This window comes from Folsomia candida, unplaced genomic scaffold (assembly GCF_002217175.1).
Source record: "Folsomia candida strain VU population unplaced genomic scaffold, ASM221717v1 Fcan01_Sc003, whole genome shotgun sequence".
NCBI classification, from domain to species: domain Eukaryota; kingdom Metazoa; phylum Arthropoda; class Collembola; order Entomobryomorpha; family Isotomidae; genus Folsomia; species Folsomia candida.
The window spans coordinates 13,047,313-13,065,375 of NW_019091195.1; the positions used below are offsets into that span (position 1 = coordinate 13,047,313).

General features: G+C 35.9%; 2 protein-coding genes across 4 annotated transcripts; both read right to left on the minus strand.

Moving 5' to 3' along the window:
• Window positions 1-1,635: 1,635 nt before the first annotated feature.
• LOC110845555 (MICAL-like protein 1) lies at window positions 1,636-17,940 on the minus strand. 3 transcript variants are annotated; one of them, XM_035849002.1, is made up of 14 exons: window positions 17,707-17,940; window positions 17,453-17,629; window positions 15,968-17,319; window positions 15,463-15,741; window positions 9,408-9,508; window positions 9,282-9,335; window positions 8,726-8,820; window positions 8,561-8,635; window positions 8,374-8,483; window positions 3,115-5,463; window positions 2,830-3,030; window positions 2,658-2,761; window positions 2,553-2,590; window positions 1,636-2,444 (listed from the first exon to the last, which is right to left on the minus strand). In XM_035849002.1, the coding sequence occupies exons 5-14, from the start codon at window positions 9,506-9,508 to the stop codon at window positions 2,185-2,187; spliced, it is 3,387 nt and encodes a 1,128-aa protein (XP_035704895.1). In that variant the 5' UTR covers window positions 15,463-15,741; window positions 15,968-17,319; window positions 17,453-17,629; window positions 17,707-17,940; the 3' UTR covers window positions 1,636-2,184. The 3 variants fall into 3 exon arrangements, with proteins under 3 accessions (XP_035704895.1, XP_021947684.1, XP_035704896.1); XM_022091992.2 differs by having other exon boundaries at window positions 17,399-17,629; XM_035849003.1 differs by lacking the exons at window positions 8,374-8,483; window positions 8,561-8,635; window positions 8,726-8,820; ... (4 more) ...; window positions 17,453-17,629; window positions 17,707-17,940 and adding an exon at window positions 5,651-8,334.
• Window positions 17,123-17,782, minus strand: LOC110845556 (glycine-rich cell wall structural protein 2). The gene is made up of 3 exons (XM_022091993.2): window positions 17,707-17,782; window positions 17,399-17,629; window positions 17,123-17,319 (listed from the first exon to the last, which is right to left on the minus strand). Exons 1-3 carry the CDS (start codon window positions 17,780-17,782, stop codon window positions 17,123-17,125), a joined length of 504 nt encoding a protein of 167 aa, XP_021947685.1.
• Window positions 17,941-18,063: the final 123 nt, after the last annotated feature.

Below are 18,063 nucleotides of genomic sequence, written 5' to 3' on the forward strand. Positions count from 1 at the left end.
ATTAAGAGCCTTTAGTAACCCATATACTAAAATTTATCCACTATCACTAAATTTTTGTTAGTGCACACATTTTTTTCCCTTGGTCACCAGTATCGACTGTGGCCATAACTTTGAAACGAGTGTATTGTTTTTCCTAAAACTCTCAGGATATTATCCTAGTAATATTAGACGCAACATATGCAAATTCCAGCCACGCGGGTGACTAGGTTCGTATACATTTGTTGGTGCACACATATTTTTCTCCCTGGTCACCTGATTGGGTCGCCTAATAAGGTCCTCCAGGTGAAAATTTTTCTTATTTTACTTCATTAGGAGCTATTACCAACTTGTCTACCAAATTTCAGCTCGATTTGACGAATTTGAAAAATTGGTATGGGTCACCCCATAGGGTCTGTCCAGGTGAATATGTGTCCAATTTCAATTCATATTCTTCTATTGGTAGTCATTAACAACCTGTGTATCAAATTTCAGTTCGATTGGATAAGTTTTAAAAATCGGTATGGGTCACTAGGGTCCCTCCAGATGAAAATTTTTGCAATTTTACTTTGTATTCCTTCATTAGAAATCATTATCAACCTCTGCACCTAATTTCAGCTTTCTACGTCAATTTTGAAATTTTGATGCATAATACCCCACCCACCTATATGACCCCCACCGGTCAACCACTTGACCGATTTCGCCCATCTTCGAACTTAACTCCTCATTTGACCCAGACTACATTTGTGCAAAATCTCAAGTCGATCGGATTAATTCTCGGAATGTCACTCTTAAATCATCGAGCTGAACAAATGCGAGACCAAATATTTATTAATAATGCCATTGTAACGTCTTGGTCGTACTGGTTCTTTAAATTGGGTGTCAAATGCCTAAACAACGCTTGAGTATAGTGAAAATGACACCCGTGATGTACGGAGTCTGGAAACGTGTCGTGTACAGCTTTTATCTCAGCTTGTTCAAAATCCATCAGAACAGCTTATCTTCAAATTTAAGTTTCTCTTTGCTAAGTTACAGTTCGTAACAGTAATTTGACATCTTTAGTCTAAAATATAAGGGTAAAAAGAACAAAACAATCCTCCGAATTACTGCTGTGTAATATTTTGAATATTTTGGAATGTCCGCAGTGTATATTCGTCCCACGATGCACATGTATTGTGTATACGTGTGAACTCATATAGGTAAAATCAGTAATAATGTTACATGAAATTCGACGAGTTTCATGCCACCTAAATTCGACGACTTGCCTTTCTGACGAGTTTTTCATTCGACAAGTTGATTTAGACGACTTACCTTTTCGACGACATAGGATTCGACAAGTAACCCGTATCCCCGTTACATCAAAACACATTATGTGTAGTGATGATTTTAGCTTTTTTCATATTGCATAAAAATGAAGTTTGTGCACAGGTGTGTGTTCACAAACAGGTGATAACTTATGATTCAGATTTCCTACTTTTCATCATGTTGAGATGAAAGTCGTGTAGCATTGTTAGTTTAATTAACAATAATTATGATTGATGGGAAATGTATTTTTTGTCAAAATGCGTCAGCAATTGGTGGTGGCAACTTGTGTAGTATGTCTTGTAAGTACTGCATAGGTTACAAAAATGACAAAGAATGTTGGTTCACGTAATTTGGTTTTAAAATTATATTTTATTTATTATTGCACATTTTTCCACGTTTCCAAAAAAATATGCTCATCTAGTCTAATAAAGTAAAAATGTGTTAAAATTTATGGATAATACGTACAGTCTGTTTAAGATGAGTACTGATAATTTTTAAAGCAACATTCAAGAACGAGAATTTACTGCTTTGTGGACGCGTTATTAAGATATGCCAATACATACACATTATTGTATTCTTTAAGCTACATATATCAAAGTATTTAGTAGTATCAGTTAAAAGTTTTTAAATCATGTACTTAACAATGTTATTTTTGGTAAATACAAATGATGTAAGAATTTCAGAAAAATATAATAAAAGATCTAAGCACGATATCGTAATAGTAATTTTTCTACAAGACAATATGGAATGACATATTTTTGTAACTTACAATGTAAATAAGGAATGTTACTCATTTTTGTTTCGAAATTTTTCACATCTCTTGCGGGATTATTGCATGATTGAAATTAATGATGATGATGATATCCAGGAAGGAGCTTGAACCTCAACCACTGGTCGTGTTTTTTATGGTTCAGTGCTGGATTCGATAGTTTTCGTTTTTTTGTGTTTTTTCTTGAAAATTCCAAGTCTTAATTTTCCATCTTTCTTCTCTTTATCGTCTTTCGATTTCTCTTTGAGTTTCTTTTCTTTAGATTTAGACTTTGAAGAGGATGCGATTTGATCAGGAATAGGTTCTACAGTTTTGGAGGTTGAAAATTGGGTAATTGATTTGGCAAGCATAAGTTCTTCTTCTCTTTCCTGTTGTCGGTGATAGTCTAGCCACTCTAAATATTGGATAAATTTAAGAATAAAGGATAATTAATCAACTGAGAGGAAGAGGTTGAACTATACAATCACATATTTTATTTAATAATGCATTTCTAACTACTTACCGACTACTTCATTCCGTTCATCCACCAATTTCAGCAATCTATTCATTAAGGAATTATCATGATAAAAAAAAATTAAACTAATCAGTAGCATTTAAAAATTCTCACTGTTGAAGAAGTGCTTGTTCCATATCTTCTTGATTTGGCTCTTTCTGATCTTCTGCGGTGTCCATTAATATTCTCAGCTTAAACTCCAATTCTGATTGCATTTCCTATACAACAAAATAACATATATATGTGTGATAATTTCAACCTATTATACAATAGTCAGAGTCTTCACCTCCAATCGATGTCCCCTGCGTAGATATTCCAGCTCTGTTTGTCGCCGGAGGATGTCGTTTTTCTCGTTGATAATGCTCCAAAGTTGAATCATCATTTCATCTACTTGTTCGTCAACACCACCGTTTGCAGCAGAACTACGTTCCAGATCAACTTCTGCTGGGTCATTGCGTTGACTTTCTGATTCCTGATCCCCTTCATCCTGTACGAGGTATAAAAATAAACATTGTTCAAATAATAGGGAATAATATGTGTGTACATATACATATATGTATCTGCATTTTACCGTCTCTTCCATGAGGGATCGGATTTTTGTCTCCAACGCAATTCCTTGCCTTTCCAACTCTTTCAGTTTTATTTCTAGGTCAGCAAATTCAGTCTTGATGGATGCCTCAGGTAGTGGTTCGACACGACGTCGGGGAGGCGGTGCACGACGCTTTTTTCGTGGAGTGGTGGCTGTTCCTCCATCTCGAGGGGACGGAGTGCTCAAACCTTTCATCAGTTTGGAAGATGCAGGGATTATTTTCTTCTCAGGAGTACTCGTCCTATTACTTCCCAGAGCTTCTTCTTCCGGTAATTTTATTGAGCTGAGATCCATGCCAGGTTGCTCATGTGACCCGGTCATCATGATGGTGGGTGGGAGTGGAGCTCTACGTGACTTTCTAGAACGGACTTTCATTGAACCTGTCCCTCCCTCTGTGTCACTTGCATTTAGAGATCTAGGAGTTGGTGTAGGGACACCACTAATACTACTAAGGTCACTGGTTTTGCTACTAATAGAGCTCGTTTCATCGTCGTTTGTTGGCTTTGCATAAAAGGAACTCGATGGCTCATGGTCGAAATTTCCGATATCATCGTCATCTTCAAATGGATTATACTCTTTTGGAGGGATGACTACTTTTCTTGGCGATGGTTGAGGTGGTGGTGGCCGAGGTGGTGGCACATTGAAATTGGCAGCATTTTTATTAGGAAGCGCCGGTGAATCTTTTACCATATTTCCATTGTTATTAATTTCTTTGCTTGGAGTGGTACTACGAGGTTTAGCCGTTGGTTCATCATTATTGTCATCATCATCATCATCATCTTCAAACGGATTTTTCGCTGCTTTCTCTGGTAAATCTTCCTCTGATGCAAACGGATTAAGTTCGGTTGGATAATAATTTTTATTTTTCCATAATTCGGTGGTGGATTTTGGGTCTTCCATATTACTTCTACTATTACGATTACTGCTACTAGGTTGTTGACTACTTCGAGATCTGGGTGTAGGAGACGGAGACAAAGGTGCAAATTTCGGTGGTGGAGGTTTTGGAGGTCGCTGTCTTGGTACTGGAGTGGGATTGGTACCCATATTTGGGGTACCCGCTAATGAATCCAGCTCTACTCTGTTCTCGGAATAGCTGGTTTGCTCTTCTTCGAACGGATTGTTTGTAGATGAATCGTTAGTACTCGTATCATTGACTGATTGATCATTGATTTGTTCAATAATGCGTGGATGGACAATGACAGATTCTGTCGATTCAATCGATTCCACAGATTCAATCTCTTCTACAGAATGATTTTCCAACGACTGGTTTGAATTAATTTCTTCCACAATAATGACTGATGTCAAGGATGGTTCTAGTTCAAGATTTTCTTCCTCTTCAACTTGTCCGGCTTCTTTAACATTCAATTTAAATTGATCTGCAACTGTTAAAATGGCTTTGTCACGGATTGATGTGACTTCTTCTGCACTTTTCAACACTAGCAAATTATTATCATTTTCCGGTTCATTTTCTTGAGTGACTTCAATCTGTTGTTGCTGTATATCATTCGTCTCTGTAGTTAAAATTGATTCGCCAGCTTCTTGTTCTTGTTCGTCTGTATCTTGTTCTTGTCTTTCTTCCGCGATCTCTAGTTGTGGAATTAAAATGCTTTCCTTATCATTACTTTCTTTGTCTTTTTCAGTAAAGGCCTTTGATTCATTGTCAGTAAGATCACCACTGTTTGGAATCGGGTTATCTACTTCTGCTGACACTTGTAGGTCGCTATTGTTATATAAAGAACCCGCAAAATCCATAAACTTTTTGGTATTTCGAGGTGTAGTTTGTGTGGGCAGAATATTTTGTTCCTTTCCTTGAAGTATATTTTGCATATCGCCTTGGCTGTGGGAATCTTCGTCTTGGACAATATTACGAAATCTCATTGAGCTATCTACACTCACACTAGTAGGCAAATTAAGTTTTGACGCATTATTATGAATATCGGCACTTGAATCACTTGGTAGATTTGCATCTTCACGCTTGTGATCACTCTCATTTCTCACATTGTTTACATCAGGCACACATTTGTTCAAAGAACTCTCGATGGTCGTTTTAAAAAGCTCTGCATGACAAGTTTTTTCCAAACAGAATAGAGATCCGTCACTAGATAAGTCTACTATGTGCGGATTTAATGGATTCTTACATTTAGAGCAGCAAAAACAAGACCTATGGTATAACTTTTTCATGAATATTACGCGTTCCGAAATAAACACAGGATTTTTACACTCGTAACACATTTTTGCTGAGCTTAGTAGCACAGAATGTTTGGGCATGGTACGTTTAACTTTATCCATAATCTCATCTTCGTCCACTTCATTCTTTCTTTTTGTGATAATCTGCAACAGAAATTATTAAAACTCATCTTTATTGTGATCCTTAGAAAATCAGTGTGTTGACCTGTCTACATTTTTTATGCTAACACTGTCATTATTGTAACAAACGTTTGAGTATTCTTCAATAATTGCCAAAAAATGGCTGCAAGAGAAGTGATGAAACAAAAATAAATCAATAACTTCTGAATACCTGATAATTTTGAGAATTCGAATTAACAAATGATCTCAGGCTTGAATTGGCCCATCATGTCCACACTGTCCTCCTGTGAACACCCAACGCACATCCGGAAACATTTAATAAGCACAAAAATAAAACGTGTCCATCAAAAAGGCATGTAAGTGCAGTATACACGCAGCATGTTGCACATATACATATACACACAAAAATAATTAGAATAATAATGTCGTTTAGTCTGTTACGTAATGCATATAAGTATCCCGAACCCTTGTGTAATGTCATCTAGTCAATTACTGTGCTTATTTAAGGTTATTGTCAAAGTGAAAAGGAGGGTTTTTTAATGTACAAGAAACTTAACTTAATAAATAAATAGCAATGAAAAATAAGATGAAAGTAAAATGTCCAACTGTACTGATACACCATTGAGATTAATAGTTATCCGACGAGCTATAGAGTTAGCAATGGTAGTGTAATAAGATATCAAGCAGAGATGAGATAAGCATCAATTTCTTTCCTCTAAGCTTGAGTTCAACTATGACACGCTTTTTACTACTTGACATTTAACATAGCGTCATCAATCACTTGTATACTTGCACGAATAGGATGAACACCGAAATTGAGCTAAAGTGCACGCACGTGCCAATGGAAATTATCCCCCAGGACGAACTGACTTCAAACCTCCAACAATGGACGACATAGACTTGGGGGACTTAATTATGTGATTTTTGCAAAAACAATATGACTTTTCAAATTGTCCTCTCAGAAAAGTGTTACAACCATCTAACTAAGCTGAATACTATCTACCAAAGCCTCTTTCTAAACAATAGACCAACACAACACAATAATTAGGCCACACAAATACAATTTGTAAAAGCTAAAATTATCAATGACGGTTGACGGTATTAGTCAGTAATCAGTTTACTTCTTGCAGATTATAAATTGAGTATCAACTTTTTCAAATAAGTGATGCATTAAATTATACTTTGTCAAGATTAAAAAATCTTACAGACCTAATGCAAGTTGCATTATACAACCAACTACGAGATCAAAATTATTGTAGACGACAATATGCAAACTGTATCACCCTATAAAATTGAAAATTGGATATGACAAATTTTATTAAATATATGCATTATTTTGATTCTTAACTAGCAAAACAATAATAGTTTAAAGAAGTGCATATTTATATAGACGATCCGACGATCGACAATCCTACAGACCGCCGATAGACCCAAGTACATACTTAATCATCAGTCACACAGTGTGTTTGTCTGATAATGATTGAAATAATTTTCAAAACGGAAGAGAAAGTGGCCTTTGTTCTCATCAAATAACAGGCTTGTCCCAGACAAGATAAATAATAATGCAACGCCTTATTATTATAATGATGCCGACCGAGTGCAACAGACAGTCAAATCAAGTCTCGTTTAGCTAATCGTGCGGAAGACGTGCTGTGGCTTTTTAAGAGACATTTCACATTATGCGAAACAGCAACAATAGATGCATCACGACCAACAGCCACAGATTCATGAAAGGAAGTGGATTCTGATTCGGAAGACATCCCATAGTGTCGATACCTGCTGGTGAAGCTCTGTCTGCCCTAAGCTGTCTTTTTAAAATCACTTCACAAAAATATACCTAAAATTAAAGTTACTACATAGTACACGTGTACATAAAAATATGATGAGTTGTACATAGGAATGAAGGCCAACAGGCGAACTCAATATAAAAATGCACTAGAGAAAATTTCATTCAGACAGAATTGTTTTGCTGTTCCCCATTTATAACTAAATTTGGAAATAAAATAGCCGCAAAAGCCTACATTCTTAAATCTACGATAGTCTCAATAGGACAATTACAAATGCAACAAGACTAATACCCACATTACTACAAAGATATAATTAATTATTATAGACTGCTTAGCATGCTGTAGAAGTACACTTACATATATGTATGCATAGTATGTCTCTTAGTCCAAGTCATGTCAATCAAACAAGGAAACAGAAAGTTATAGCATCATGCACAAAAGTACACACATACGCAACGCACTATACATACAAAATGCATACATGCATGCTCTCACAGTTCAGTAATTGATTTACACGGATAATTGAGAGCAGCAATTGTCACTCGCCTGTTCCCAATATTGCACGAAGGAGGACAGAGGAGATGGAAGTGGCCAAGACATTTTTATACGACATTGTTCATCGTGTTTTTTTAAATACTCAGTTGGTAAATATTGTATATAAGAGCATTGTTATTGCTTGTAGGTTACAGTGCTGGAAATTTACAGCAATAAATATTATAGTATTAGGGGTGCACAGTAAGGAAGGTTCATGAAGGATTTGCTGAATAATAATACAAGAGAAAGTGATGTTGAAAGAGAGGACATTATTTTTAGTTTTCTCTTGAAAGATGTATATAGAATTTAAGTTAAGCTGTTAAAGACTGTAATGGCGATGACTTTGCAGGAGATGTTGAAAGATTTATATTAGCTCAAGTGATTATTGTTGTTGTAGTATACCATTCACAAAACCAATTATCACCGGCCTTTGTGAGGCGTGTTTGTTAAACTCCTGTACACATACACCGTGTAACGCCAGAAAATATCATACACGAAAAGAAATGTGCAAACATTTGTGAATACAAAAAATGTTTGAGAGAATCTGAATGGTTAGGGTTCCCCTTGCGTAGTAGTAGTTAACTCTACAGATAATGCATAAGAAATATATTACCTTTTTGTCGGGACTCGAAGATTCAGACTTCTCGCTTGGTCGGTTTTTGAGGCCATCATTTTCATCTCGCGGAGGTGACACCCGAGATTTGGCTTCCAAATTTTTGAATGCTAAAATTAGTTAACATTGTTTCAACTATATAATAATTTTTTTTTACTAAAAAAGTAATGCTCTGAAATGGATTTACCATTGTAAAATTGGGCCACGTAGGTGAGAACGGAAAGTCGGTCAGGGCATGGCATAGCCACCATGTCTAAAGGATCTGAGAAATATTTAAACAAGTTATAATGAATCACTCGCATTAATTACTGTTCGACATGAAAATTAAGCACTATTAATGTGGTTGTACTACCTAACAAACTCGCTATGCCCAATTTGCTTTCAGCGACATCAAATGCTAAAGAGCAGTTTCCGATTATATCGGAAGGGTCCAGTTTGTCATAGTCGCTGTAAACAAAAATAATCACCATTAAAAAAAATCATTCTGTAATCAAATAAAACATATGCATGCATCCTAGCGAATTCACAAGAAAGCCATATAGCATATACAGAATTTTCAAATTAGGAAGTTTCGCATTGACAAGAATTAGTTGGGAGAATTATTGTTACGGACATTATGGATGTACAAATAAGAATTAGTTAGTGAGACATGACTAGGGCTTTGGTGATACGTTATGTGCCCACCGTAATATACAAAATAAGAAATAGATGCGTGGTGAATAATAGTAATATTTGGAGAGATGTATCGTATAGTTCAAAATTGGAGATCGAAGGTCACCCAGTACTAAAGAGGGAGAGGAACAAGTAGTACATGGTGAGAATTAATGGAAGCGAAGAATGAGACAGCTAATAACATTTATTGTCATTTCCAAAAGAGACAAAAGCAAGCTGTGAAAAAGAGAACGTACATCAAGTCTGGACGAAATGCGTGGATCAGGGCGCAGAAAGCCATTCCATTCCTCCTTTAAAAACAAAAAAAAATCGCCTTTAAGAAAATTAACAAATTATTTACATTAATTGTGGTCACAACTAACCAACTGGTTGTCATATTCCGAACAGAAACGCCTGGATATCGGTCAATCAATTGCTTCGCCCATTCTTCGAGAGCGAGTGGTCCTCGTTTTTCTTTCCCCATCTATTTGAATCAAAAATAAAGAACTAATGTGAATATTTGTAACTATACTCAACTTTTTCACATTCTTAATTCCTAAATATAATGCTGAGTCATTAATAGCTTAAATACATACGTACGTACAATTTATACAGGTCTACATTTAAAATATTCCGAGTCACCAACTTGTGAGAATGCCGGCCATGATTCATTCACGCATATCTCAAACATGAAGGCAAAACAGCCAGCAAGGTCAATTAACAATAATATGTATACATATGTACAATAGTAATATGCAATACATATATGTATTTAATAATAACTCAAATACTTATCCCATCTCCAAATACGACATGCAATCGTGAAACTTTGAATTACTATTTTACACAGTGTTTCGAATTTGAATAAAATATGGTCCAGCAACTATTTGCTCAAATAACGAAGTTCATAGAAAATTAAGTTAATATTTACCCTTGAAATAGGATGGGTCCCTCATGTAAGTACATGTATGTATAGAGTTATTTATATGTTTCTTATTTGCTTATATGTACACACCTTGTTCCTTCTTCTCGTGACATTCTTTGCCAAAAGAATATAAACACATACACCTAATATAGATGAACATACTAATATACCAAATAATCTGCCATTCTCTTCAACTTGACAAAACTGAATTTTTAATCCCTAGAAGGACATGGTTTCGTTGAAGTTAACGTGGAATACAATTTTGCCATAATTGCGAATCTGCGCAGTCAAAAAAAGTATTATTCTCATATGATGCCTCTCTCAATGTCATTCATACAATGTCAAATATGCAAGGCTTACAACCAGCATTCGTGTTTTAAAAGGTAATGGTTGAACTGATTGTTAGTGGTGACAAATCCGCTGAACTGACATGAAGGAAAAATAAGTATTTCAGTTGATGCATATAAACCAGTCAGAGTCAAATATATATAGACCGAGATCGATAAGTGGGCAATATCATGTGACATGCAATTCTACAGATGTATGCCATTAGCCTATTTCAAGCGAAGAGCTACATAATTGACCATCTGCAAGAAGTCATGATGATCAGAAAGAATTAATGCGATAAACCAAGACGAGAATGACACTAACCGGACCCCGGCATCGCAACAAACGACGCAACTTTGATCAGTTTGCATGCATAGTGCATAGTTGATAATGTCATGTTCTTCTGTCATGTCGCTTCTAATTGAACAAGTAAGTCAGTTTAAATTGTTAGGACTAGATTGACATAATCACCTTATTTCACCATAAATAAACGTATTTAAAGCGAGAATTACTAAGAGGATATGTCTATGCACTGTATGTAAGGAATATTCAACAGTTTTTGGGAGGTTGGATTAGTCACTACTACTGCAATCCACATTAAACTAATTAAAAAACATACAAACATCATTAGTTTACTTGAAGTCAGTGTCATGGCATATAAACAACTACATAATAATAACAAGCGAATAATGTAAATGTGAGCAATAGAGTAAGTACTTATGTATGTCGATTCTCAAAAATCATTGCATTAAAGCCTGACTGGGCAAATGTAATAAGCTGACTGAGAGAGAAGTCTCATGTTCAATTCGCACGATGATAACAGAAGCTTCGGCTGCTAAATCCATAAACCCATCCACCCTTAACTGAGGGCTGTATGTAGGTCTTTGCCATAATAACTCATTAGGTAGTTTTTTTGTCAAATAACTTTTAAACTGCTCCTCCCTCCCAAACACGATCGAGACAACCAGACAACCACTGAACCACCAGCACTACTATATAAACCAGTCACCAAACTACTGATAAATCTTGTCAACATTTTAGCACTAGATTTATTTCCTCCATTACTAACTACTCCAATTTACAGCTATTACCATGCGTAAAACAAACTGTTCTACATTTGCATGCATGCACAGTTGTGACATCAACAATATTTCGAGATACAAACTAAATTCTAACACCAACAGCTCAACCCTAGAACCATTCATCTATAGATATGCTTGTAACCGATGATTTTAGATTGTGAGATTTTTTTGACCGACTAAAATGAGCGTACGGATAAGTAGGTAGGTGGTGTTGTGGGACGAAATAAATAAATGCAGATGTATAGATGATAGGGTCGAGTTGGATGATTTGACGAACGGAATATCTCAACTTTATGACAAGAACAAATACAAAGATGAGGCGAAGTCAAAATGCCAATTTCAATTACTTTTAACGGTATTATTGTCGCTAACTCCAATTCCACCTCATCTGACATTGAATTTGTTAATGAAAAATTTCGTATAACAACAGGCAATTCATAGCTGTGAAATATTAATCATGCAATGAGCGGGCGGCGGTGGTTTTCATGTGTAACAAGTCTTGCAGTTTGAGTTTGACATTTGATTTCATCTCTACAAATCAAGTTATCACCTTAGCCAAAAGAATAAATGAGTTAATAAAATAATCAGGCCACACTCTGTTCAATTATAATACTAAAAGGGAATAAAGATTGCCGTAAAAAATCATGACCTGAATTCGTCCCACTTCATAGAACACATTCGACACCCGTCAAACGCCGACAACAAACTCTGATTTAACACATTAAGGGCAGAAACGCTCTTCAATCTTCCCTTTAATCAAAAGTTGTAGGTAGTAAATTATCATGACTGACCAATTTTCAGACCAGCTCGAGTTTGTTATTTTTTACTCATGAAACGCAAATTAATTGCAAATATGTAGAAGCATTTCATCTTGTGCATATGTTACCCCAAAATTCATGAACTACTTTATGCATAATAATTTAAAAATTGTAATCCATCAGTAGTATCGGATTCCTTTAACCGTGCCACCTAACCAAAACCAACACAGTGCACCCATTACACAAAAAGATGATCTGTTTTTTCGCATTTGCTTAAAGTTCATATACTGCATATACACATATTATGTACATCTGCAAGATACGCAAGTTCCAACACTGAAACTATACGACACGAAAAATGATCCTGAGAAGCCAACTTAACTTGTCTCACAACTTAAACCCTGTTTAAAAAGGTATATTGTATCACCACAAAAAAAACTAAAATAATATCAAGTTACTAACTCGCCAAAACTCTGCATGTCATCAGCGTAATCTCGAATAAACAGAGCTCCAAGAAGTCTTATCACCTCACAAGTAACATTGTAATTATTCTTCTTGTCATGTTGTGTTATTATTATTATTATTTAGTAATAAAATATTATTTAGTAATTAGTTTAGTTTAGTTAGTAATTTAGTAATATTAGTAGTATTATTATGATTATTGACTCATTAAGAAAAATGAAATCTTTCCAACTTTCAACATTATAGTAATCAGTGTATCAAACAAGTCTTCTAAATACATACTATAGAATAGACAATAGGTACAATACAAAGTGAATCAGGAGACATATAGATAATAACCAATTTTATATTTTGCATTGACGTTTATTGTAGTAGGATTATAACTATTTGATTTACGCATTACATTGATTCACAAAGAATTGTAGTTGATCCGCATCTTCCTAAAACAGAGGTTTGGCAATGAATTTACTACTCATGACACGTGAACCTCTTACAAACACAGTTAGTTAGTGGATGATGACTACACACACACTCGATTGTTTTCATGCATTTTGCAAACATTCAAATTTACAACCTAACCTTAGCTTCAGTCAAATTTTTAAGGTCTCGCACTCGGCTCATCAGAGTATTATGGAGCCTACCTTGAAGTCACTTAATTCTATTGTCATCTTCTAACAAAATATATCCCCCGTATGCAACGGTAGTTCATGATTATCATGATAATGGTAAACGGCAAACTGTGTCATGTAACACGTTATTCCATTTTTCCATTACCACGCGCAAGGAAGAACGAAAACCTAAATAGACCCAACTTCAAGCAATGCAAAAATAATCGTGACTAAGTTTGCTTAGTTTGCCACTTTGTGAAATAGTTCTGCAAACTGGTACAAAAATGACTTGATTACTTTATTATTTGAAAATTTTGACGAGTAGACCCTGCATGGCGAATCATTTTAGTGTTCATCAATTTTCGAATTTAATAAACTCGGACAAATAAAATATTATATCCTTTCATGGCATTTTTTTCTGTCTGAAATATCCGAGGACCAGATCACGTTCAAGATTTACTGCTTGTGAATAAACGTCTCAGGAGTTGAAAATAAAAACATAAAAGGATAAACGGGATTGAAGTTTATCAGTATTATTTCATGAAAGAAATGTGTGTGTCTCGTTAAAGTTTATTTTCCTGAAATGTAATGTGCTGTGAAATTGGTTTTGATTCGTAAATCTAAAATTTCGAATACTCTGGTGAACAGTAATATTTTATTGTTTTGCACATCTTACAAGTTAGTGGCGTATTTAGTTAGATTTTTTAACTTTCACGGAAATTTTACAACAAAATTTATAATTAGTGATTTGGTTGTTAACAAGCGTGTAAGTATATTTTTGTGTGCAATTCAGTAGGGAGGGATTAGAAAACCTGCATAATGAAAAGCCAATATTTGATTGATCAACATCTGAATGAAAAAGCAGTCAATCGCCATCAGTGATAAATCAACTTTCACATACTAATAAGCCTCGTTCGCCTAAACGATAAATTAAGCAAACTAAAAACATACCATTATTGCAGCGAATAATATGTGAACGTGATAGTCAATTCCGTCCAATAGAAATTGAATCGATGTGAATTTAAAAATGGTACGAGGGAGAAAATATAAATGTGCAAAAACAGTCTTCCAACAGGAAGTCAAGACTCTAGAAATGCCGGATGTACTTATATGCATTAAATTTAGACTTAAGAATGATCCAAAGTTATGCCATGCAATGGAAAATACAGTTTGTTAGGGTGGGTGGAAGGAACGGGATGCAGTTTGTCATTAGATTGTTGATCTTAGTTATTTAGCAAGTGAGATTTAAGAATAATTAGAGTAATATAATTTAATTATAAGGTCATTTCGAGTATACAATTGTATACTCGAATTCGTCAGCTATAACGGTTGCGTTATGTGAATAACTGACAAAAAGTGCATCTAATTTTTGTAAGCCTTTCTGATTCATTAAATTGGCTTCCGATTCCAAAGTTGCTCCTGGTTCCTTCCGGTCGCGTGTGGAATGCATAATAAATAATATTATTATTGTTGCTTGTCATTATGCCAGTGCATGACTTGTGTGGCCATACATCTTGATGCCAATTAATTGATGATGTTTGAAAATGTGGAGTAAAAATCAGCTCCATGATAAAAATTTAAAGATATGTATATGCACACACCGTACAGGTATATATTACATTAGAATTAGAGTTATCGGACGACATGGTTGTTTTAATTCAGATATATTTATTCCTATATATTACATTGCTGACTTTTCTAAGCATCAACATAACCTTTACAATTAAATCAGACGCACATTATTTGTAGCACCCATTTTTAGTAATTTTCTTTAAATATATGTACTGCTGTTGCTGACTTGTAGTACATAATAATTGGGTTGGTAGTTTCAAATAATGACGATAATATTTGTATGATTCGTTGTATGTTGAATGATTGAATAATGCTTATTATTATTAAATAAGGATTGTTGATTATTATACATTCAACAGGAAATAAACATTAACGCAATGATTTAGATCACAGCGTACAACAAGTGAAATAGAAATGTACACCCAAGACAACTTGTAATTTTGGCAATCTCATTTATCACATGTTAAAATACTTCAAATGTGCTATGCACTTTTTAATCATCACCACTCTTCCACTACCAAACATTAAAAGGGTGGCTGGTTTCCCTTATAACGTTATGCGGCAATTTATTGTGTCGCAATACCGATCCCTGATTCTGATTATTTAAATGCATTATATATGTAGTACGGAGTACTTGCTAATTTCCCCTAAAAACGCTATACTTAAGTTACATATGACAAAAAATTGGAAATGTATCAACTCACCTTTGAAACTCTGGTGCCTGATTATTCCCTCTTGATGACGAATGTGTTGAATTTGGGAAAGTACGGAGTGTATTAAACTTGACGTTCTTCTTATTCAACCCTTCACCTCCCGGCTCATATTTCGCCGAGAAAAGACTGGCCAAAAACTTTTTGGTCGACCGGATAGACGATTCTCCTAAGCCAGGTTATATTTGTGGTTGATAACTAGTAAATATCAGTCTCTCTACTCTCTACTAGTCGATGACCCAAGTTTGTAGATCAAATTTTCTTTCTTGAGCACTGCAAAAAGAATGAAAAACAAACTAGAAAAACCTGTCACCTCAATCGACACGTGAGCACAAACTTTGCTCGAAAAAATGACATTTTATATGCGCACGCAACCGATGAAACCTTAACTGACATAGCTATTATTATGATAAGATAACACTATATACTACCGTATTTTCCATCGATCTATGTTTTATCAAAACACCCAGACAATTTAGGAAATATATATAGCGCTCACGTGATTATTGCTGAAGGTTTCCGTCGGTGAAATTCTCTGTATTAATCCATCACGAAACAATAAAATTTTCAGAACTAAAAAAACAACGACGGTGAAATAAAATAAATTTGGATCAGCTTGATCAGCAGCAGCAGCAGGTTTGGTCTGTTGTCCTCTGCGAATGACGAGTGTGTGGCGATGACGATGAGGCGGAGAGCACAACTACTGCTTGCAACGAAAGGAGTAATAAAACCAAAGTTGATGATGATACAAGAAGTGAACGTGGTTTGGTGATAAAATAATGAATATTATTATTCATCCTTCTTATTATTATCTATCATGCTTGCACATACATACTAGATCGAGACCTGTGTGAGAGAGTACTAGAAAACATAGCCACAAAAACATGGTCTTAAAACTCCGTGTATAGAGGTTACGTGGTTAATGACAAAGAAGTGGTTTCATACTTCTTCAGATGAGATACTTCGGATGGGACCTCAGAAATATATGGATGGGATTCGAGATGGTGGTTTAGTGGTTCGAAGAATACATAGGGATTCATCATGATGATGGGATTGAGAGATTTAAAGAGGGTCACTTTTTCTCCTTGAGACAAGAAAATGCCAGGAGCAAAATGCTCTTTTCTTCTCCTCCATTGTTCCTACGCCGTTCGATTCCGAAACCTTTTTAGGTTGCCATTTGACTCTCTCTCTCTGGTGGTTTATTTATTAAATGCCACCAAGAGGTAGTAGAAATACTATGTAAGCAGTTAATAATTCGAATAATGAAATAATAAAATGGTTCAAATGGCGTCCCATCAGTTGATGCGCCGCTACTGGTCGGCTATTTTGGTTACGAAAAGTAACGTACACAAAAATAAATGGATGTGAAATTTTGATTTTGTTTTCATGTTTTACAGGCTGACATTGTTCTATCCAAAATTAAAAATAAATATGTAAATAAAATTTATGTTTATTGAAATGAGTTGTACGAGTTTGAGAAGATTATAAATAATTTACATGTGTTTGGGATACTTTAGTTTGGGATGGGGGTGGTCCATCTGTGCTGGTGCCGTAGTGGTTTTAAGTGGACCAGTTGTTAATTACGGGTATTACATTCCTAGTCCAATACTTATACAATGGAGATCAGTCAATATTTGTAATGGATGCGTAGTAGTTAGCGACCAAAACCTCCTCCTCCGGACGATGCAGACGCTGCAGCGGCGGCAGAACTGCTTCCACCACCCCCAAAGAAACCAGGATTACTGCTCGAGGCAGCACTGGAACTCGCAGATGAGCTCGATCCTCCGCCAAAACCTGGTCCACCTCCCAAGTAGCCGGGACCTCCCCCAAAACCTCCTGGATGTCCAAATCCTACATATCATCAACAGAGATGGTCAACATCAGTGACGATTGATAACTTGGATAATCTGTGACAAGTTGTGTTCTCAACCTCCTCCATTATTGGCGGATTGAGCACTCGCACTCGCAGAGGACGCGCTCTGACCTGGGCCTCCAAATCCTGGGCCGCCAAAACCTCCGCCGAAACCTGGATCGCCGAAACCTCCTCCAGGATAATAGCCTTGTCCTCCAGGGTAGTAGCCTTGCCCTCCTGCAGGGTAGAACCCACCTCCACCTCCAGGGTATCGACCACCACCGAATCCTCCGTGGTGTCTGCCTCCTCCTGTTCACATTATCAGATTAGATTCTCTTTAAACTTTGCAAGAAATTTAGTATCAGTTATTCGGCTTGATTTCTTACTTCCACCATGTCCGTACTGCGGCAAGGATGCAGCGATTCCGAGGATGGCGAGGAAAATTAAGACTTTTGTTTCCATTTCGCTATTAGCACAGGTAACTGTATCCGTGTGTAACCGTACCTAGTTTAATTCCGCAGACAGCACTTGCTTGATTGAGAGGTCGTCTGCAGTTGTAGTCGACTTTATATAGTGTGATTGGCATCATGAACTTTTGCTGATAGCTGTTCCGAGGACGTTGTAGTTAATGAGTACCTTAGGAGAACGAAAATAATCGTTTATCTTGAACCTGACCATTTAAGCTAGCGTAATAACGTATACGGACAAACATAGGAGTGTAAGGTCAAGTCCAAGAAGTAATC